Raw genomic sequence first — 15776 nt, forward strand, 5'->3', positions numbered from 1 at the left:
AAAGTGTAGACTCTGTGGCCCACCACCAGGAGACTTACCTGCCTCTTCCTTGCTCAATGCCTCGTGGTGCCCACCCTTCCCCTTCTCTCGTATTTCTTGCCTGTGCACTGTACCAGACCTCAGCCTGGTGTTAGCTGCCTGCCCAGTGTTGCCCGCACTGTTGGTCTTACAGTTCAGAAGAATGCAAAACACGTGAAGGGCATGAATTTCTGTAATTTCCCTCCCAGCCTTTTTGGAGTCAGACTGGGCTAGCTCAGGGTTGCTGGATGAGCTGTTATCTCCGGCCTCTTCCTCTTTGAATCTCAGCTTTCCTTTAGAAAAAGGAACTCTTTTGCTCTTATGGCTGAAAAGATGACTTGGCAAATGGGAATCAGTTGTAACCAATGCAACTCGACTTGCCTGCATTTGCACACACCCTGAAACGACAGCTGGAGAGCTGAGAACTGCTGTGAAAATGCCAAAATTGTTACCGACGTCACTGCTGATCAAAGGAGAAATACAGTCTTCCTTTACAGATCTGTACAGCAACACGCGCACTCCTAGTGACATCTTACGGGCTCAAGCAAGCCATGCTTGGGAAAGTGGCGTCATTTACGTCCCCGCGCCCTCCCATCTTCTGGAGCCACTAAGCAGGCCATGGGCCGCCCCAGCCGCACCCAGAAAAGCTGAGTAGAACTCAACTGTGTAACTCGCCCATCTCCTGCAGCCGGCCTCAGGCCTAGTGACCCAGTGAGGGGCACATCCGCCCAGAGCACTGCCCCATTCGGACGGAGCGTGGCTCTGGGGCGCAGCCTGGCAGGGTACCAGCGTGGGGCTGGCTCCCATGTGACCTCTGCGCTCTCCTTCCCGCAGCAGGTACTACGCTTACCCCCACCAGCAGCACTCACTGCCCTGCTCTCAGGCCCTGGGTGCCCCCCAAGCTGCCCACAGGCCAGCAGAGACTCCAGCCTCACTCCCTCACCAGGCCAAGGCTCACTCCGCTGCGGCTGCTCCCAGCCCTTCCGCCACTGGGGGGCGCTACGGCCTGGGCAGCTCTCTCGGCCCAGCCCCGTGCCCTACCCGCCCGCGCTGCCCCTTGGCGCTACGGGCCAGCTGCCGGGGGCGGGGCCTGCCCTCAGCGGCCTCTCCCTCGCCCATCCGGCCACGCCCCCGGGTGGGCAGATGCCCCGCCCCCAGAAGGGCGTCCCCCTCCCCAGGCCGCGCCCCTCTCGCAGCTGCAGGGGCGTGGCGCAGGCAGGGAGGGAGGCGGGGCGAGACCGGCCGCGGTACAGTCCCCGCTCGGCGCGGGCCGCTCGCACTCAGCACCCACAGCCGCCGGAGCTCGGCTGCTGCTGCGCTCCGCCCTCGCTCGGTCCGCCGCCGGCCGGGGCTTTCGGTGCGCCCTGCTGCGCGGAGCCGCTCGCTATGAACGCAGCCCGGGCCCTGCTCTCCTCCGTGTTCCTCATCAGCTTCCTGTGGGATTTACCCGGGTTCCAGCTGGCGTCCATCGGCTCCTCCACCCAGGGCATGCGGAGCCGCCGAGAGGCGAAGGCGGCCAGGTCCCCCAGAGGCACCCCTGCCCCGGCCAGCCCCGAGGCGCAGCCGGAGGGCCGAGCCCCGCCGCGCGCGGAGCCCCACGAGTACATGCTGTCCCTGTACCGGACCTACTCCATCGCGGAGCGACTGGGGATCAACGCCAGCTTTTTCCAGTCCTCCAAGGCCGCCAACACCATCACCAGTTTTGTAGACCGGGGACGAGGTGAGTTGGAAGCTCGGCGCGGGTGGGTACCGCGCCCGGAGCCCCGCTCGCGCGCCGGGCTGCGGGGCTCTGCGGCCGAGCTCGGGAGAATCTGTGAGTCGCGTGTTTGCCCGGGCTCGGGAAGGCGGCTCGTGTACCGACCGGCGGGTTTTAGTCCCCAAAGCCGAAGATCAGCAGCTCCCTGCGGGGACACGGGGCTCCCCGGGCCCGGCCGCCCCTGAGCTCGCGGGGTGCAAGCGCGATGTTCCAACGGCGCTTGCTTTGCCTGGCCTGGGCGCAGGGAGCGGCTCGCCCGCAGCTCCGGCTGTAAGCCGAAGGGAGGGAGGCGGGGTCCCGCCCGCCGCAGGGCGAGCACGCAGCGCCCAGAGCTGCTGTGGGTTCTCAGCCCTGCTTTCATCCGGCTGGCCCGGACCGAGAGCAGTTCCGTTTGAAATCGCTCCCGGTGGGACGCGGCGCTGGCTCAGGCTCTTTTAAAGCCGCGCCGGCCAGTCCAGGGAAGCTGCACGGGCCAGCCGGGAAAGGCGGCTTGCGGAGAGGCGCAAAACTCGGCGCGGGCCGCCAGCGCAGGGCGGAAAGGCGCTTTGATTTGCTCCTGTGGGGCCGCCCGATCTTGCCGCCGCTAAAGGCCGCGGGGAAACCCCCGGCCTGCTGGTGGAGTTCAGTGCCTGCACCTCCGCGCTCGTGTTGTGTTGTGTTGTGTTGTACCCGGGCAGGGACTATTCGCCCTCGGTGTAGTAAACTTCATCCACCGCGGCGGGTTAATGTGAGACACGCCGATGCGGGGGGAAACCCACCGCCCCGCGCTTCCCCCACACACAGCCCGACCCATCCCCGAGCTTCGGCCCTTCTCCCATTACCGGCTCTTGAACTGCCTCTCCCAGATCCCTTGGCTGGTAAACTAGCAGCGACAGGGGAATTAACTTGGGGGGGGGGGGGTTGTCACTTCCTTCCCTTCCCCTCACCTTGTCTTCCTCCCCCACCTGCTCACTGCAGCCTGCCTGGGGCGGAGCCCGCTGCGGTGTCACTTGGCTCCGTTAGCTCCGGCCGAGTAAAACCGCCGACTTCATTTGATGGTTCTTCGGCTAAAAGTCAGCCCGGGAGCGCCGCCTGGCCCCTCTGTGGGGACACCAGCTGGTTCTTCAGTCCCCAGCCTCAATGAGACCCCCGCGGCAGCCGAGACGTGCCTGCCCTCGAAGCTCTGCTCGCCCGCTCTGGGGAGGGACCTCCTTTAGCTCTCTCCTGATCCGTGCCTGCGGGGGCTGCCCGCGCCCTTCTGCAGCCAGGGCTCCGGGCCGCGGCGAGGTCCCGCGGCAACTGGCGGCAACACCGGAGCCGCTTCGTTTGCAGACCGTCGGGGAGGCAAGTTTGGGGGAGGCTGAAGGGCACACGCGCGTTCAAACCCCGCAGTCCCCCTTTGTAGGGCGGTAGATCTGGGCCCTGCCGCCTTGCTGCTGCCGGCGCCGGGCATCGCTGCTAGGGAGGAGCGGGGAAAGGGCGTAGCCGAGGAGTAACCCGCCCGTGACGGCGCAGGGCTTGGGCTGTGGCGGCTCTCGCGGCGTGCACAAGCACCCGCCGGCCACGCCTGGCGCTGGGGACCGGCGGGGGGGGGGCGAAGGGTTCCTTTCCTGCCCGTGTGGCTTTGTGCGAAGGGTCCCCCCCTCGGGCGGACCCGGCTCCGGGGCAGCGCCGGGCGAGCACGAGTCCCGGCTCGGCGGAGGGGAAGCCTCTTTCCCGCTTGATTTTGATTGGATGTGTCACAGGCTGTGACCTCGCGCTGGACCTCGCACGGGTCGCTTAGCACCAAGCCGCTGATTGGAGCGTTGCAACTCACTGATCTAATTGCGCGTCGGTGTCGCGGCATCTCGGGTCCCGGCCGGGCTCCCCTGCAGCAGCCAATGGCACATCGCCACCCCCTGCAGGAGAACGTCCCTTCCTGGGAAGTGGCGGCTGCCGACCCCCCTCCTCCCGCGGGCTCCTCGCCCAGTTAATTGCCGCGCTGGAGCGGCAGCGCTGCCGAGAGTTCCTGCTCCCAAAAGCGGCCGTCGGAGCGTTTGCGGACGGCTTAGCCCCACCCCACGACCCCGACCCAGTTAGACAGGCCGCCGGGTACCTACGCGGGAGCTCTGGCGGCGGCGGCACTACCTTGGCTGCCCCCCGCCACCTTGTTCCTTGCATGGGGCGGAAGGATCCCCGTGGGGAAGGGGGCACAGGGCAGGGCCTGCACTTGGCTCCCCAAAGGGCGGGGAGGGGCGAGCAGGAGGCCTGGACGAGCTGCACTGACTTGTAAAGCGCCCCCCCCCGGCCCGGATCCAGGCCTGGAGCTGTGGCCCGAGGCAGCGGCTGCTCCCAGCGCCGGCAGAAGGGGGGAGCTTTTTCCCCTTCCGCCTAAACTAACGCGGTCGCCTTCGGGCCCCGTAGATGGAGAAGGGAGCCGCTCTCTTTCACAGCCCTGCGCTAACTCGCCGGGGCCGGGGGCTGGGGTGCGACCCCCCCCCACCCGCTTGTTACGGTCGCCAGATCAGACGGGGCCGAGCTCCGGCTGTCGGAAGATTCCCGTTGGCAGGCGGAGGCGCTCGTTAAAACGCAGCTGGCGCTCGCTGGCCTCGGGACCCCCAGCGCTGTAGCGCCGCAGCGAAGCAGGACAATCAGGGAGCGCGAGGACGCGCTGGGCAGGAGAGGAGGGGGAGGGAAGCCAGCAAGGGAAATGGCACGAAAGCAGGCAGGCCGCGGGGTGCGACACCCGGGGACAGCGGCAGGGAGCGCTGCTCTCCGGAGGGGCCTGAGTGTGGCATTTCCCCCCGGGAGGCAACGTTCCCAGGGCGGCGCCAAACAAGAGGGAACCCGCGGTAAATCAGGGGCGTGGATGGGGGCCACATGGGGGGGTGAATTGGGGGAAGTCAAGTTGGGGGGTAGACGGGGTGAAGTGGAGGGGTTGGATGGGGGGGTGGACGGGGTGAAGTGGAGGGGTTATGCGCAAAACTCAGTGAGCCCTACAAAGCAGTAAAAGATAAAAGAAAGCCCTTGCTGGCTTTGCCAGTGGCAGGGCCGGGCGGTCCCAGAGCCCCGCTCGGGCGAGGCTGGCAGGAGAATCATTGCCAAGTTTCCAGGCATCCGATTGTCCTGTTGCGCTGTTGCCATTTGAGGGCGGGTGGAGGGGCCGGGCTGCTCGGGGGCAGGGGCACCAGGTGGCCCTCGGGCCGCGCCTCTGCCCGGGCTGTGTTGTGCGTGGCAGAAGGCGGGTGGGACACAGCCGGGGCGGAGGGATGCCCCGCGGGTAATTAGTTGGTGACTCCGGCTGCGATTTGTTCGAGCCCCTTATAAGCCCTAATGCAGCCCGGCCCAGGCGGTTCCAAGCTGCGCTCGGTCCCCAGCTCCGAGGCAGGAGCCCGCGGCGCGGCTGGCGGGGCTCGGCTCGCGCTGCCCTGCAGACCTGGGCTGGGGGACGTACTGGCTCTTTGTGACCTAGCAGGGCCGGGCAGAGCCTGAGCGCCAGCGAGGGAAAGGGGGCTCGGGCGGGCCGAGCTCTGTGCTGCCTCTCCGGGTGGGGTGGGAGCAGCCACGTTCCGCTCGTCACACTTGCTCTGGCTGAGGTGTGGGGCGTCCCCCCCGCCCCCAGACCGTCAAACCTGGGAGCTGCGGGGCGGGTACAGAAAAGTTTATGAAACAGTCGCGAAGCAATTGCCATGCGAGCGTGCGCGCGCCCGTGTGTGTGTGTGTTCCAGATCGGGGGGGGGGGGTGTGTGTGTGTGTGTGTGTGTGTGTGTGTGTGTGTGTGTGTGTGTGTGTGTGTGTGTGTGTGTGTGTGTGTGTGTGTGTGTGTGTGTGTGTGTGTGTGTGTGTGTGTGTTTCAAACCGGACGCCGATCTCTCGCGGCAACAACACGACTGTGTGCAGATCACTTCCTCCGCCCTGAATCCCGGACGGGAATATGTCTTTAGATAAAGCAAAACGACCAACCCGCCCTGGACTCTCGAGTCCCCCGACCCCCCGCTCTCTCATCTCCTCGTGGACAACCGCCACAACCCCCCGCCACCCCTCGGGCGGCTCCCGTCGCTGCCCGGTGCCAAGGGCCGGCTCCGAACGCCCCACGCGTCCTGCAGGGCCCGGCCCGCGCCTCCCGAGCAATTCCCAGCGCCGAGTTCAGGGCCCGATCCCGCAGACGCGCCCCGCGGCAGTCGCCCGCTGGTTTCCCCGGGCCGCTGGGAGCGGGAGGCCCGCGCCCGGCCTTTGCAGCTGCGCGCCGCGTGGTCGTGCAGCGCCGGGGCCCGGCGCCATCGGGCCCTGCCGGGACCTGCCACCCGGGGGAGGAAACCGCGCTCGGCGCTGAGCGCTCCGGCGGCTCGCCAAGTGCCTGGGGCGCCGCGGGGCGCGAGCCGGGGGCCCGCCGCCCGCCTTTAGCCCCTGCACTCTCGCCATTGGCCCGGCCCCGCAGGCAGGCGGCGGGCGGCCGGGCTCTCCGCGGGGCCCTTTGCGAGCGCCTAGCGGGAGACGTTGGCGCTGCAACCAGCTGGAACTGGGCTCCGGGGGAACCTGCCTATTCCCGGCTGAACCGCCGAAGCGCTTTTCCTCCCGCCTGGGCTCGGGCCAGCGGTGCCCCGCACACGTGCAGTTCGCCTGGGCTCAGCCTTCGCGCCTCCAGCCTCAGAAATCGCCCCCGCTTGGCACCATGCCTCGGCCTGCGATAGGAATGTGGGGCGGGGCGGGGGGCTCCTGAAATCGATGTCTGGGGTAGGGGAAGAATTCAAACCGCGCTGAGCCAGTGACCCCGTCTGGCTGCAGCACCTACCCCGCTTCTCCGATTTGCGCTTTGGTCGGTGCATCTCAGCGGCTTGAGCGGTGGCCTGCTAAGCCCAGGGTTGTGAGCGCGACCCTGGAGGGCGCCATTTAGGGGTGGGGGGATATAGATGTATATATGAAAGGGGGTGCGTGGTGCTGCCGCGAGGGCAGGGGCCTGGAGGAGGTGACCCGCTCTGAGATGTGTGTGTGTGTGTGTGTGTCTGTAGCAGGGTCCTGAGCCCGGGCCACGGTCCCTGGGGCTCCGCCGTGGCTAAGGGGGGTGGGATCCAGCCGGGGTGCTGGCTCTAGGTTTGTGGCTGGCTCTGCTCTGTCCCGTTGGGAGCGGAGGGGCAAGGGAGAGGCGGGCTGCAAACCAGCCGGGGGACTCCCGAGCAGAGGGAGCCGGCTGCACTGCAGGGTTTAATGGGGGCTTTCAGGCAGCGCTTCAGGAAAGGCGAGGAGGCGCTGGGCGCCTGGGCTGGCTCGGGTCTGGGGAGGTGCGGGCTGGCGCCGCCGCCGGAGAGCGAGCGAGTGGGGCGCTCACGCGCTGTCCCCGCACCGGGCAGAGCGAGGCGCGGCTCAGCGCCGCACGTGGAGAGGCGGCGGCGCGCGCCGTGCTGAGACACCCACCTGGCAGGTTATTCCTGGGCAGCCCGTGGCAGGCAGGGGCCCCCCCTTGCCCGAGCGCCTCTGCAGCGTCTGCAAACGGCAAACGCGGCTGCCGAGTCCGAGCGCGGCTAGAAAGAGGGAACTGGGCTGTCCAGAGTGGTTGGGGTGTGATTTGCAGCGATGGAAAGCTAAGATCTGAGCCCGAATGGACTGGCTGGGAGCCCACTACCTGCTCCGCCGCCAGAAAGGAAACTGGGTGTAGCCTCCCTTAATCCCAGCCCCTCCTCGGCGTTCAGCTCCGCTGGCTCGGATGGGAAGCAGGGGTTGTTTAGCACCGGGGGACGGACGGACACACACACACACACACACACACACACACACACACACACACACACACACACACACACACACACACACACACACACACACACACACACACACACACACACACACACACACACACACACACCCCCCCCCCCCCCCATTGCTAACGGGGAGTTAAAGGGAAGCGTCCTCTCCAAAGATTTCATTTACCCCTACCAGAGAGGTAGCCGCGTTACAACAAGAAGTCCTGTGGCACCTTATAGACTAACAGCTGTTTGGGAGCATGAGCTTTCGTGAGCAGCTTCTGGGTTCCTTGAGCTGTAAAAGTGCTGGGGGAACCGGTGTTCCCAACGCTCCCCTTCAGTATCTCCCCCGCTCGGATCAGCTGCATCTGACCCAGGGTCTTTGCCCACCACAGCTTATGCTTCAAAATCTCTGCTAGTGGGTCGGGTGGCCCAGGACGCTCACCCCTAGAGATGGGGAACCACCCGAACCGCAGAGAGAAGGAAGGGCCCGTGCTTAGCCCGAGGCTTCCTAGGCGGAAAGGCGCCCGGCCCCCGCCCGCCTTACACTGCTCCCACCGCCTCTTCTGCAGGGCAGGGCCAGGAAAACTGGGCCAGGCGGCTCGCCAGCGGAGCCGTTTCCCGGGCCGCAGTGAAGGCGCAGGATCGGGCCGGCGCTCCCTCTCCCACCCCTGCCGCGTGCTCAAATTCCAGCTCCAGCCCTGGCTCGCCTGCGCCACGCGGTTCGGCTCCCCTGGGAGGACTCATCCTCCGCGCACACTCCCAGCCGCCAGCGCTGGGAGTTAGCGCCCACTTGGCCGGCTGGCCTCCCGCCCCAGGGCCTGCCTGCGCCTGCTTATTTCCACTCCCAGCCCAGCCACGTGCAGCTTCGGCACGCCGAGCGCTGGGGACACACCGCAACTGATGCGAGCGGGGGAGAGACTCACTGGAGCCGCAGACCCCCCCCCCCCCAGCGCACCTTCTCCAGCTCAGGGGATAAGCAAAGCCCCCGGGGAGCCAGAGCGGGGGGAGCTTTCACGGGGCGGGGTCCCCTGGCCCCGGGTCTCCGGGGTGCGGCCTTCCCAGAGCGCTGGAAGTCCCCTCCCCGGCTCTTCGCCTCCTGGGCTGTTGGCCCCGCGAGCGGCCAGCGCCGGCGAGGATCGCGGCTTCCCCCGGCATTCTCCGCTCGCAGGAGAGCCCCGCACCGCCCCGGCTTTGGGGCGCAATAAGCAGCGCCCGCGCCCCTGGGGCGGGGAACCAGACAGGAGCAAAGAGTTTTGAGCCACCCGCCTCTAGCCCGCGCCCCAGGCCGAGCTGCGCCCCTCCTCTGCTAGCTCTGCCTTTCCCCAGCCGCTGGGCGCGGAGCCCGCTCGGACCCGGGCAGGTGAAGGTTTGGCCTTGCCGTAAAGCCCCGCGGGCTCTGCCCTGGGAGCTGAATAATCTCCTTCGCCGCCGGGAAAGGCGGAACTGACCGCAGGACAAGCCCGACTTGGCCGGCGCCTTACAACCTCCCAGTTGCGGCTTTGCGCCCTGGGAAGCCCGGCGGGGTCCCTCCGCCTCGCTGGTTAGTGCCTTGAGCCGCCCTTTGCAAGGACGCTCGGCTTGTGCCCCTGGAGGGCCCCGGGCCCCAGGCGACACGCCGGAGCCGCCACCTGTGCAACTCTCCTGAGCCAAAGCAGCAACCGGGCCCTCCCGGGCCCAGCGGAGGCTCGGTCCCTTCCGGCTGCCAGGCGATGACCACCGTCCTCCTTCGGGCGTGCCCAGGGCCCCTGGAAAGTGGCTGGGTCCAGGGAGCCGCTGGCCGCTCCTCCCGGCACTGCACCGTCTCCTCCGGGTAACAGGTCCCCGGAGAGGGGGCGGGGGAGGGAGAAGGCCCCGATTTGGGGTGCAGCTTCTCGGCCGGGGTGGGGCGCGCGTTGGCAAGCGGGGCAGGAACCGGGGAGCTGGCTCCGGACCTGGGCGCTCGGCGGGGACTCTGAGAACTGGCGGACTCGGTAGCTCAGGCCGGCGGGGGACGGGGGATCCGGAGTCGAACAGATCCAGTCACCGGGGTCTAGGCAGCCACTTTGCAGAAGGATCAGTCGCCTGGCAGAGTGTAGCCCTGGCTCGGGCTCCCGCCGGCGGCCAGCCACAGGCCAGGGAGCAGGCAGGAGGCTGCTGGAGCCACCCACCTGCTCCTCTCCCGACAGGTTCCCAGTGGCTCGCTCCCTCCCGCCCGCCGGGCGCAGAGCGGGCCAGGCTAGCTGGTGAAACTGACGCTGTCCCGGCAGGGTGAGCCCGACTGAGGACTCGCTCCCCCTCCCGGAGTCCTTGCGCCCCTCTGCCCTGCTGGAGCCCACGGAGGCGATCTGGGGAGGGGGCAGCGTTTGGAGCAGGCCCAGTGTGGAAGACAATAGGGCCACGGGAAACCACAAAGAACTACGGCCCCGATCCGAAGAGCTGCCTGGCAAACGGGAGATACTTACCTCCTTCCGGCCGCCAGGTCAGCCGGCTGTAAAACGGGCACTGAGAGGCGAACCCGGCTCTCTTCGCTCAGGGGGTGGCTGCCCCCAGCGCTGTCAGGGCTCCAGGCAGCACCCGCTATAGTCCGGCTTTGTCACAAGCAGGGTGTGTGGGCAGCTGTGGTTGTCCCCCAGTTCCCCTAGGCTGGTGGTTGTTCAGAGATGTGCGGTGCCCAGGGTCAGGTTTGCCCGGATGTCCGGGATGAGGCTTGTGTCTCCGGCAGGGTTTTCTAGGGGGTGCTGCTGTTTAGTCGCTTTACCGTCTTCCGTGGTTTGAATGCATTAGTTCTGCCTGGGGAACCGGCCTGTTCCCTCCTTGGTTGAAATGATGGCGCAGGAGTCTCAGGTGGGCACCTGGAGGTTTTATAAATGTACAGGTCTCAGGCCCAATTCCCCGGTGGGCTTGATGAGACACCCTCAAATGGATCAGAGCGATGCATCCTTAGCAAACGCCCTGTTCGCAAGCCTAGAAGTCAAGAGGAAAGCAGACTGTGAAGAACTTCAAAAATCTCACCAAACTGAGCGATTGGGCACCAAAATGGCAAATGACATTTAATGTGGATAAGTGTAAAGTAATGCAGGTTGGACAAAATAACCCCAACTGTACATACAATGAGATGGGGGCTAATTTAACTGTAACGAATCAGGAAAGAGATCTTGGGGTTATCCGGGATGGTTCTCTGAAAACATCCAGGCAGTGTGCAGCAGCAGTCAGAAAAGCAAACAGGATGTTAGGAATTATTAGAAACGGGATAGAAAATAAGACCAATAATATTTTACTCCCCTTAAGGTCCCATGTGAGGAGAGGCTAAAGAGACTGGGACTTCTCAGTTTAGAAAAGAGGAGACTGTGGAGGGGGATATGATAGAGGTATATAAAATCATAAACCGTGTGGAGAGGGTGAATAATGAAATGTTATGTGCTTGTTGCCATAATAGAAGAACTAGAGGACACCGAATGAAATTAATGAGCAGCAGGTTTAAAACTCATAAAAGAAAGTTCTTCTTCACCCAGCGCACATTGAAGCTGTGGAGCTCCTTGCCAGAGGAGGCTGTGAAGGCCAGGGCTGTAAGAGAGTTCAAAGAGCGAGATGAATTCATGGTCCATAAAAGGCTATTCACAGGGGGTAGGAATGGTGTCCCTGGGCTCTGTCAGAGGCTGGAGATGGATGGCAGGAGACAAGTCTTGATCATCGTCTTCAGTCCATCCCCTCTGCAGCACCTGGCACTGGCCACTGTGGGCAGATGGGATACTGGCTAGATGGACCTTTGGTCTGACCCAGTAATGGTCCTTCTTACATTCTTCATTCCCCTTTTAAAAGGCGCTGGCCCGAGTGTCAGTGCAGCAGCGCGAACTCCCTCTCCTTCCCGCGGCAGCGGGACCTCAGCCCGAGGGGTTTTTCAGCATCCGTCCATCTTTATGCAACCCTTCTGTCCCTAGGTCGGTCCGGAATCCCACGTTTAAAAACCACCCGGCCTAGCCCCTTCCGGCTGCTGCGCGCAGACGGCCTCCCCTTCGATCTCCCACTGCAGGGGGGATCGGGGCCGTCACACGCTCACGGTCAAGGCAAGGAAAGAGAGTAGGGCGGAAAGATCCGGGTCGCGGCTTCCAGGGGCGCCTTGAACGTTAGCGGAAGGCTCCGGCAGGGAGCCGGCTCGCTCCGGGCGGTGCCTGTAGGGCTGGGGAGTGATACGGATTTGCGAGTCTGAGCTCCCCCGCCCCCTCAGCGGGCCCGTAGCCTGGGAAGAGCCCCGAAAGCAGCTTCAGGACTGCCTGGCCCTGCTGCCATCCGGCGGGCGGGCAGCTGCGCGGAGAGAAGCCAGGGCCGGCAGCCGGGCTCGAACGCGGCACGTCGGGCGCCCAGCTCAGCAGCCGCTGTTGGCCCCGCTGCCCCCCACCGTTACCAGCGGCTAGGGCCCGGCGCTGCGGGAACTGCTGCATTGGGCGGCTGGGCGGCGCTTCCTACCCAAACGTGTCCGAAAAGACGCGCAGGTGCACCCCCACCCCCAATCTCCAGCGGGCTCTAGCGGCTGGAAGCGGAGCCAGCGAGTCGCTAGAAGAGGCTCCTCCGCAGGGCCCCCCGGGCGCTCAGAGCGCGCGGCACAGCTGGCCTGGCTGGTGCTCGGAGCCAGGGGCAGGAGGAGCCCAGCGGAGAGTGGCGAAGACACGTGCCCGTCGCTGCTTGCCTGGGAGAGGGGGAGGTGTTATGGGGCGGGGGCGGGACACGGCACGGCCGCTGGAGGGGGGGTGGGGAGGGCGGAGCCATCCAAACAGCCCAGCCGCCTCCCTGCCCCGCGCCGGGCAGGGCCGCCGGACCGGTCACATCTACCCGGGCAGCCCCGTCCTGCCCCCTCCTGGCCTGGCCGCCACAGGCAGGGGCGGCGCCCCCTGGCGGGCTGGCGGGCGCGGCGCTGACCCTCTGCTCTCTCTCCTGCAGACGCGCCGCCGGGCGGCCCGCTGCGCAGCCAGACGTACCTGTTCGAGGTCCCCGCGCTGTCCGACAAGGAGGAGCTGGTGGGCGCGGAGCTGCGGCTGCTCCGCAAGGCCCCGGCCCGGCCCCTCTCGCCGCCGCCTCCGGGGCGCGCCTCGCTGCAGCTCTTCCCCTGCCTCTCGGCCCGCCTGCTGGGCGCCCGCCGCCTGCCGCCGCCTGCCGCCTGGGAGGTGTTCGACGTGCGTCAGGGCCTGCGGCAGCGAAGGCCCCGCCAGCCGCTGTGCCTGGAGCTGCGGGCGGCGGGGGGCCGCGGGCGGCTGCCGCGGCCGGACCTGCGCAGCCTGGGCTTCGGGCGGCGGGGCCGGGCGCCGCAGGAGCAGGCGCTGCTGGTGCTCTTCACCCGCTCGCCGCGGAGGAGCCTGTTCGCCCAGCGGCAGCCGCGGCCCGGCCCGGCCCGGCGCGAGAGGCGCACGGCGGCCGGCGGCCGGCACGGCAAGCGGCACGGCAGGAGGTCGCGGCTGCGGTGCAGCAGGAAGCCCCTGCACGTGAACTTCAAGGAGCTGGGCTGGGACGACTGGATCATCGCCCCGCTGGAGTACGAGGCCCACCACTGCGAGGGCGTGTGCGACTTCCCGCTGCGCTCCCACCTGGAGCCCACCAACCACGCCATCATCCAGACCCTCATGAACTCCATGGACCCCGGCTCCACGCCGCCCAGCTGCTGCGTGCCCACCAAGCTCACCCCCATCAGCATCCTCTACATCGACGCGGGCAACAACGTGGTGTACAAGCAGTACGAGGACATGGTGGTGGAGTCCTGCGGCTGCAGGTAGCGGCCCGCCTGCCTGCCTGGCCCCGGTGGGGCAGGAGAGGGCCGCTGCGGGGGCAGCTCCCGGGGGCCGGGAGGGGAAGCCGATCAGGTCCACGCGTGGCAGGGCCGCAAGGGGGAGGACTCCGGCGAGCTCCGGCCGCCTTGAAAGCCGGCGCCTGCCCTTCCCCCCTGGTCCGCGGCGGGGACAGGAAGTGGGCTGCACCTGCCTTTTCCCAGCCGGCCCCTGGGGCTGCTCGCTGGGCAGGAGAACCTGCTTTGCCCGGCGGCGGACTCCAGCCCGCCCCCTCCTCCCACTTACTGGCAGGGCGAAGAAGGAGACGCCTTTTTCTGCGACTGTTTTCAGCCGCTGGGGCGGGAGTCCGCTCTGCAGAGAGCGGGGCTGTTTTGCTGCCTGCCTTCCCGCTTCCTTTGTCTCCCCGGCGTGTACAAGATGCTGCCAGGGTACCTGTTCGGACTGAGCCCGCTTAAGATGAAGGGAAAGCAAGAGGCCGGACGTGTGGCGCGGGGTGACCTGCCGAGAGTATGGAGCTCGCAAGCAGGGGAGGCAAACACAAGCCCCAATAAAGTGTTGATTCCAATGACTTTCCCTTAGAATGATCTGATCCTCTCTACCCTCTTTATGGGCACAGGCAATTTACCAAGTACAAAACCGCTCAGAGCCAGAGAGCAGAATGACTCCTGCTTCTGAAGTTTCCCTAAAAAGGGTTATTTCGTTTCTGTCCTCTCTCTTTCACATTCCTGCAAAATTACCGGCCAGAAATAGCCTACGGGCCACCCCCCCCCCCCTCCACGCACACAAAAAAGTTGTTCCAGAGTGTAATTACCACTTGGGTTATATTTTAAGACTTAGTGATGAAAAACTGTGAAAAGAGCAAAGTGTTAGAGGAAACACAAATAGAAGTGATTTGGAATGGAATCTCTTTTTAATTTCAAGGAAAAAAAGCAAGTAACTTCTAATAAATTAACACATTCCACAGGTAGCTCTATGAACCTACAACAGTATTACATGGACAAATGGTGCTGGAAAAAAGCATTTGTAAAATTTTTTGTTTCCTTCCCACCTTTAGTCTGAAACATGGCTTTACCCAAGGAAAATGCACTTCTCAGCATGCCTAAACTTAAAAGAGAAAAAAAATAAACTAGTATGGTTACAAGTTTAGACTTCTACCATGGAATTCTAGTGCTGTTAGCTTATCTGGTTTCACAAAGCTTCAAACTGGTGAAAAAAGGATGAGAGTAATAATAATAATAATAATTAATAATATAAAATGCTAATAATAATAATTAATAATAAAAAGACTCGACCAGGAGCAATAATTTAAAATGCACATTTTGCTTTGGATGCACTGTTGTTCATATTAAAGCTGTAAATATTTGTTTATTTAAACAGACTGAAAAGTGCAAAATGGAGGTGAACAACATGCATTTCTTTTTTAAATGTACAGAACATTATATGCACTCGAAATGTTATAATTTTTAATATTTTTAAAATTTTATATTTGAGTTGTACAGAGTTAAGCATTAATCAAATATTTCATTCTTCCGTAAAGATATCATTTCCTTAAAATATTATTACAAGATTTAAATCCTGTGTTAATAATGGAGAATTTTTTCTTTTACTGCCTACCTCACTATAATGCAAGTATTTACAACTCTAAAATTTCTGAGGTAAATTAATATCCAGAACATTTTTACAGTACACACTTTTTGGACAATACTACAACTATTACTGTATTAAATTTGTTTTTCCCCAAAAGTCAACTTGCTTTTTTATGTTCTATTATTTGGGTAAATAAGAACAAATTCCTCTCAATTAAGCATTGGCTGCAATTCTAAAATGACGTAGTGTTAAATATGAATAAGCCCCATTTGGAAATGTAACATTCAAAGCCATTTTTCCTACTTGAACCCCTTCTGTAGTCACATAACATCATTAGTTTTACCCTTAATATTCATCAATGGTATAATTGTGACAGAAGCTACATTATGATATTATATAACTTTAATGTAACTGGAAGAATGCATTAAATGGAAATATTCAGATGAACATTTGTAAATATCATCTGTATTGAACACATTTCTATACACTGTATTATGATGAAAAGCCTAAGTACTGGATGTTTTATAAATGATATTTATTTTTGATGCAATGGGTAAAATATTTATTAAATTTTTTCTTGGTTATCTTTTAGATAATGAGGAGCTATTCACTGAGTAACTATTTCAGTAAGAGAAGAATTCCAATCTCTTATTAGGATGAATGCTGTTCAGATAACAGCAGTAGCCCACTGTGCATTTAATGTGATTCCTTTCAAAGAAAACTTAAATGTATTGTGCAAAAGAGTTAAAGAACTTCTAACCTTGTAGAACCTGTGAAATACATTTCAAGACAAGGTTCTTTTCCAAGAAGGAGGCATTTCCACCTGACCATAGGCTCTACTCGACAGATCTTACTCTGGCAAACTTGCATTCGTTAGGAAATTTGCTTGAATAAAAGATTGCAGGATCGGGCCCATCATTTTTGACCCCAGCAGAATAGGAGCGCAGTAGGAGAGTCCTGCTA

At 62.3% G+C, this 15776-nt stretch overlaps 1 protein-coding gene across 1 annotated transcript; it reads left to right on the plus strand.

Annotated features, from left to right (window-relative positions):
* The first annotated feature begins 1337 nt into the window (after positions 1-1337).
* Positions 1338-13351, plus strand: GDF6 (growth differentiation factor 6). Its single transcript, XM_074985686.1, has 2 exons — positions 1338-1738; positions 12388-13351. Exons 1-2 carry the CDS (start codon positions 1405-1407, stop codon positions 13212-13214), a joined length of 1161 nt encoding a protein of 386 aa, XP_074841787.1. The 5' UTR covers positions 1338-1404; the 3' UTR covers positions 13215-13351.
* Positions 13352-15776: the final 2425 nt, after the last annotated feature.

The sequence above is a fragment of the Carettochelys insculpta genome, chromosome 2, assembly GCF_033958435.1.
Source record: "Carettochelys insculpta isolate YL-2023 chromosome 2, ASM3395843v1, whole genome shotgun sequence".
In the NCBI taxonomy this organism is placed as follows: Eukaryota; Metazoa; Chordata; order Testudines; family Carettochelyidae; genus Carettochelys; species Carettochelys insculpta.

Excerpts from the sequence above, each read along its gene's own strand:
- GDF6 (XM_074985686.1), top strand. The coding sequence starts at position 1,405 with ATGAACGCAGCCCGGGCCCTGCTCTCCTCCGTGTTCCTCATCAGCTTC. Across the intron at positions 1,739-12,387 it reads TTTTGTAGACCGGGGACGAG|ACGCGCCGCCGGGCGGCCCG; the intron begins GTGAGTTGGAAG and ends TCTCTCCTGCAG.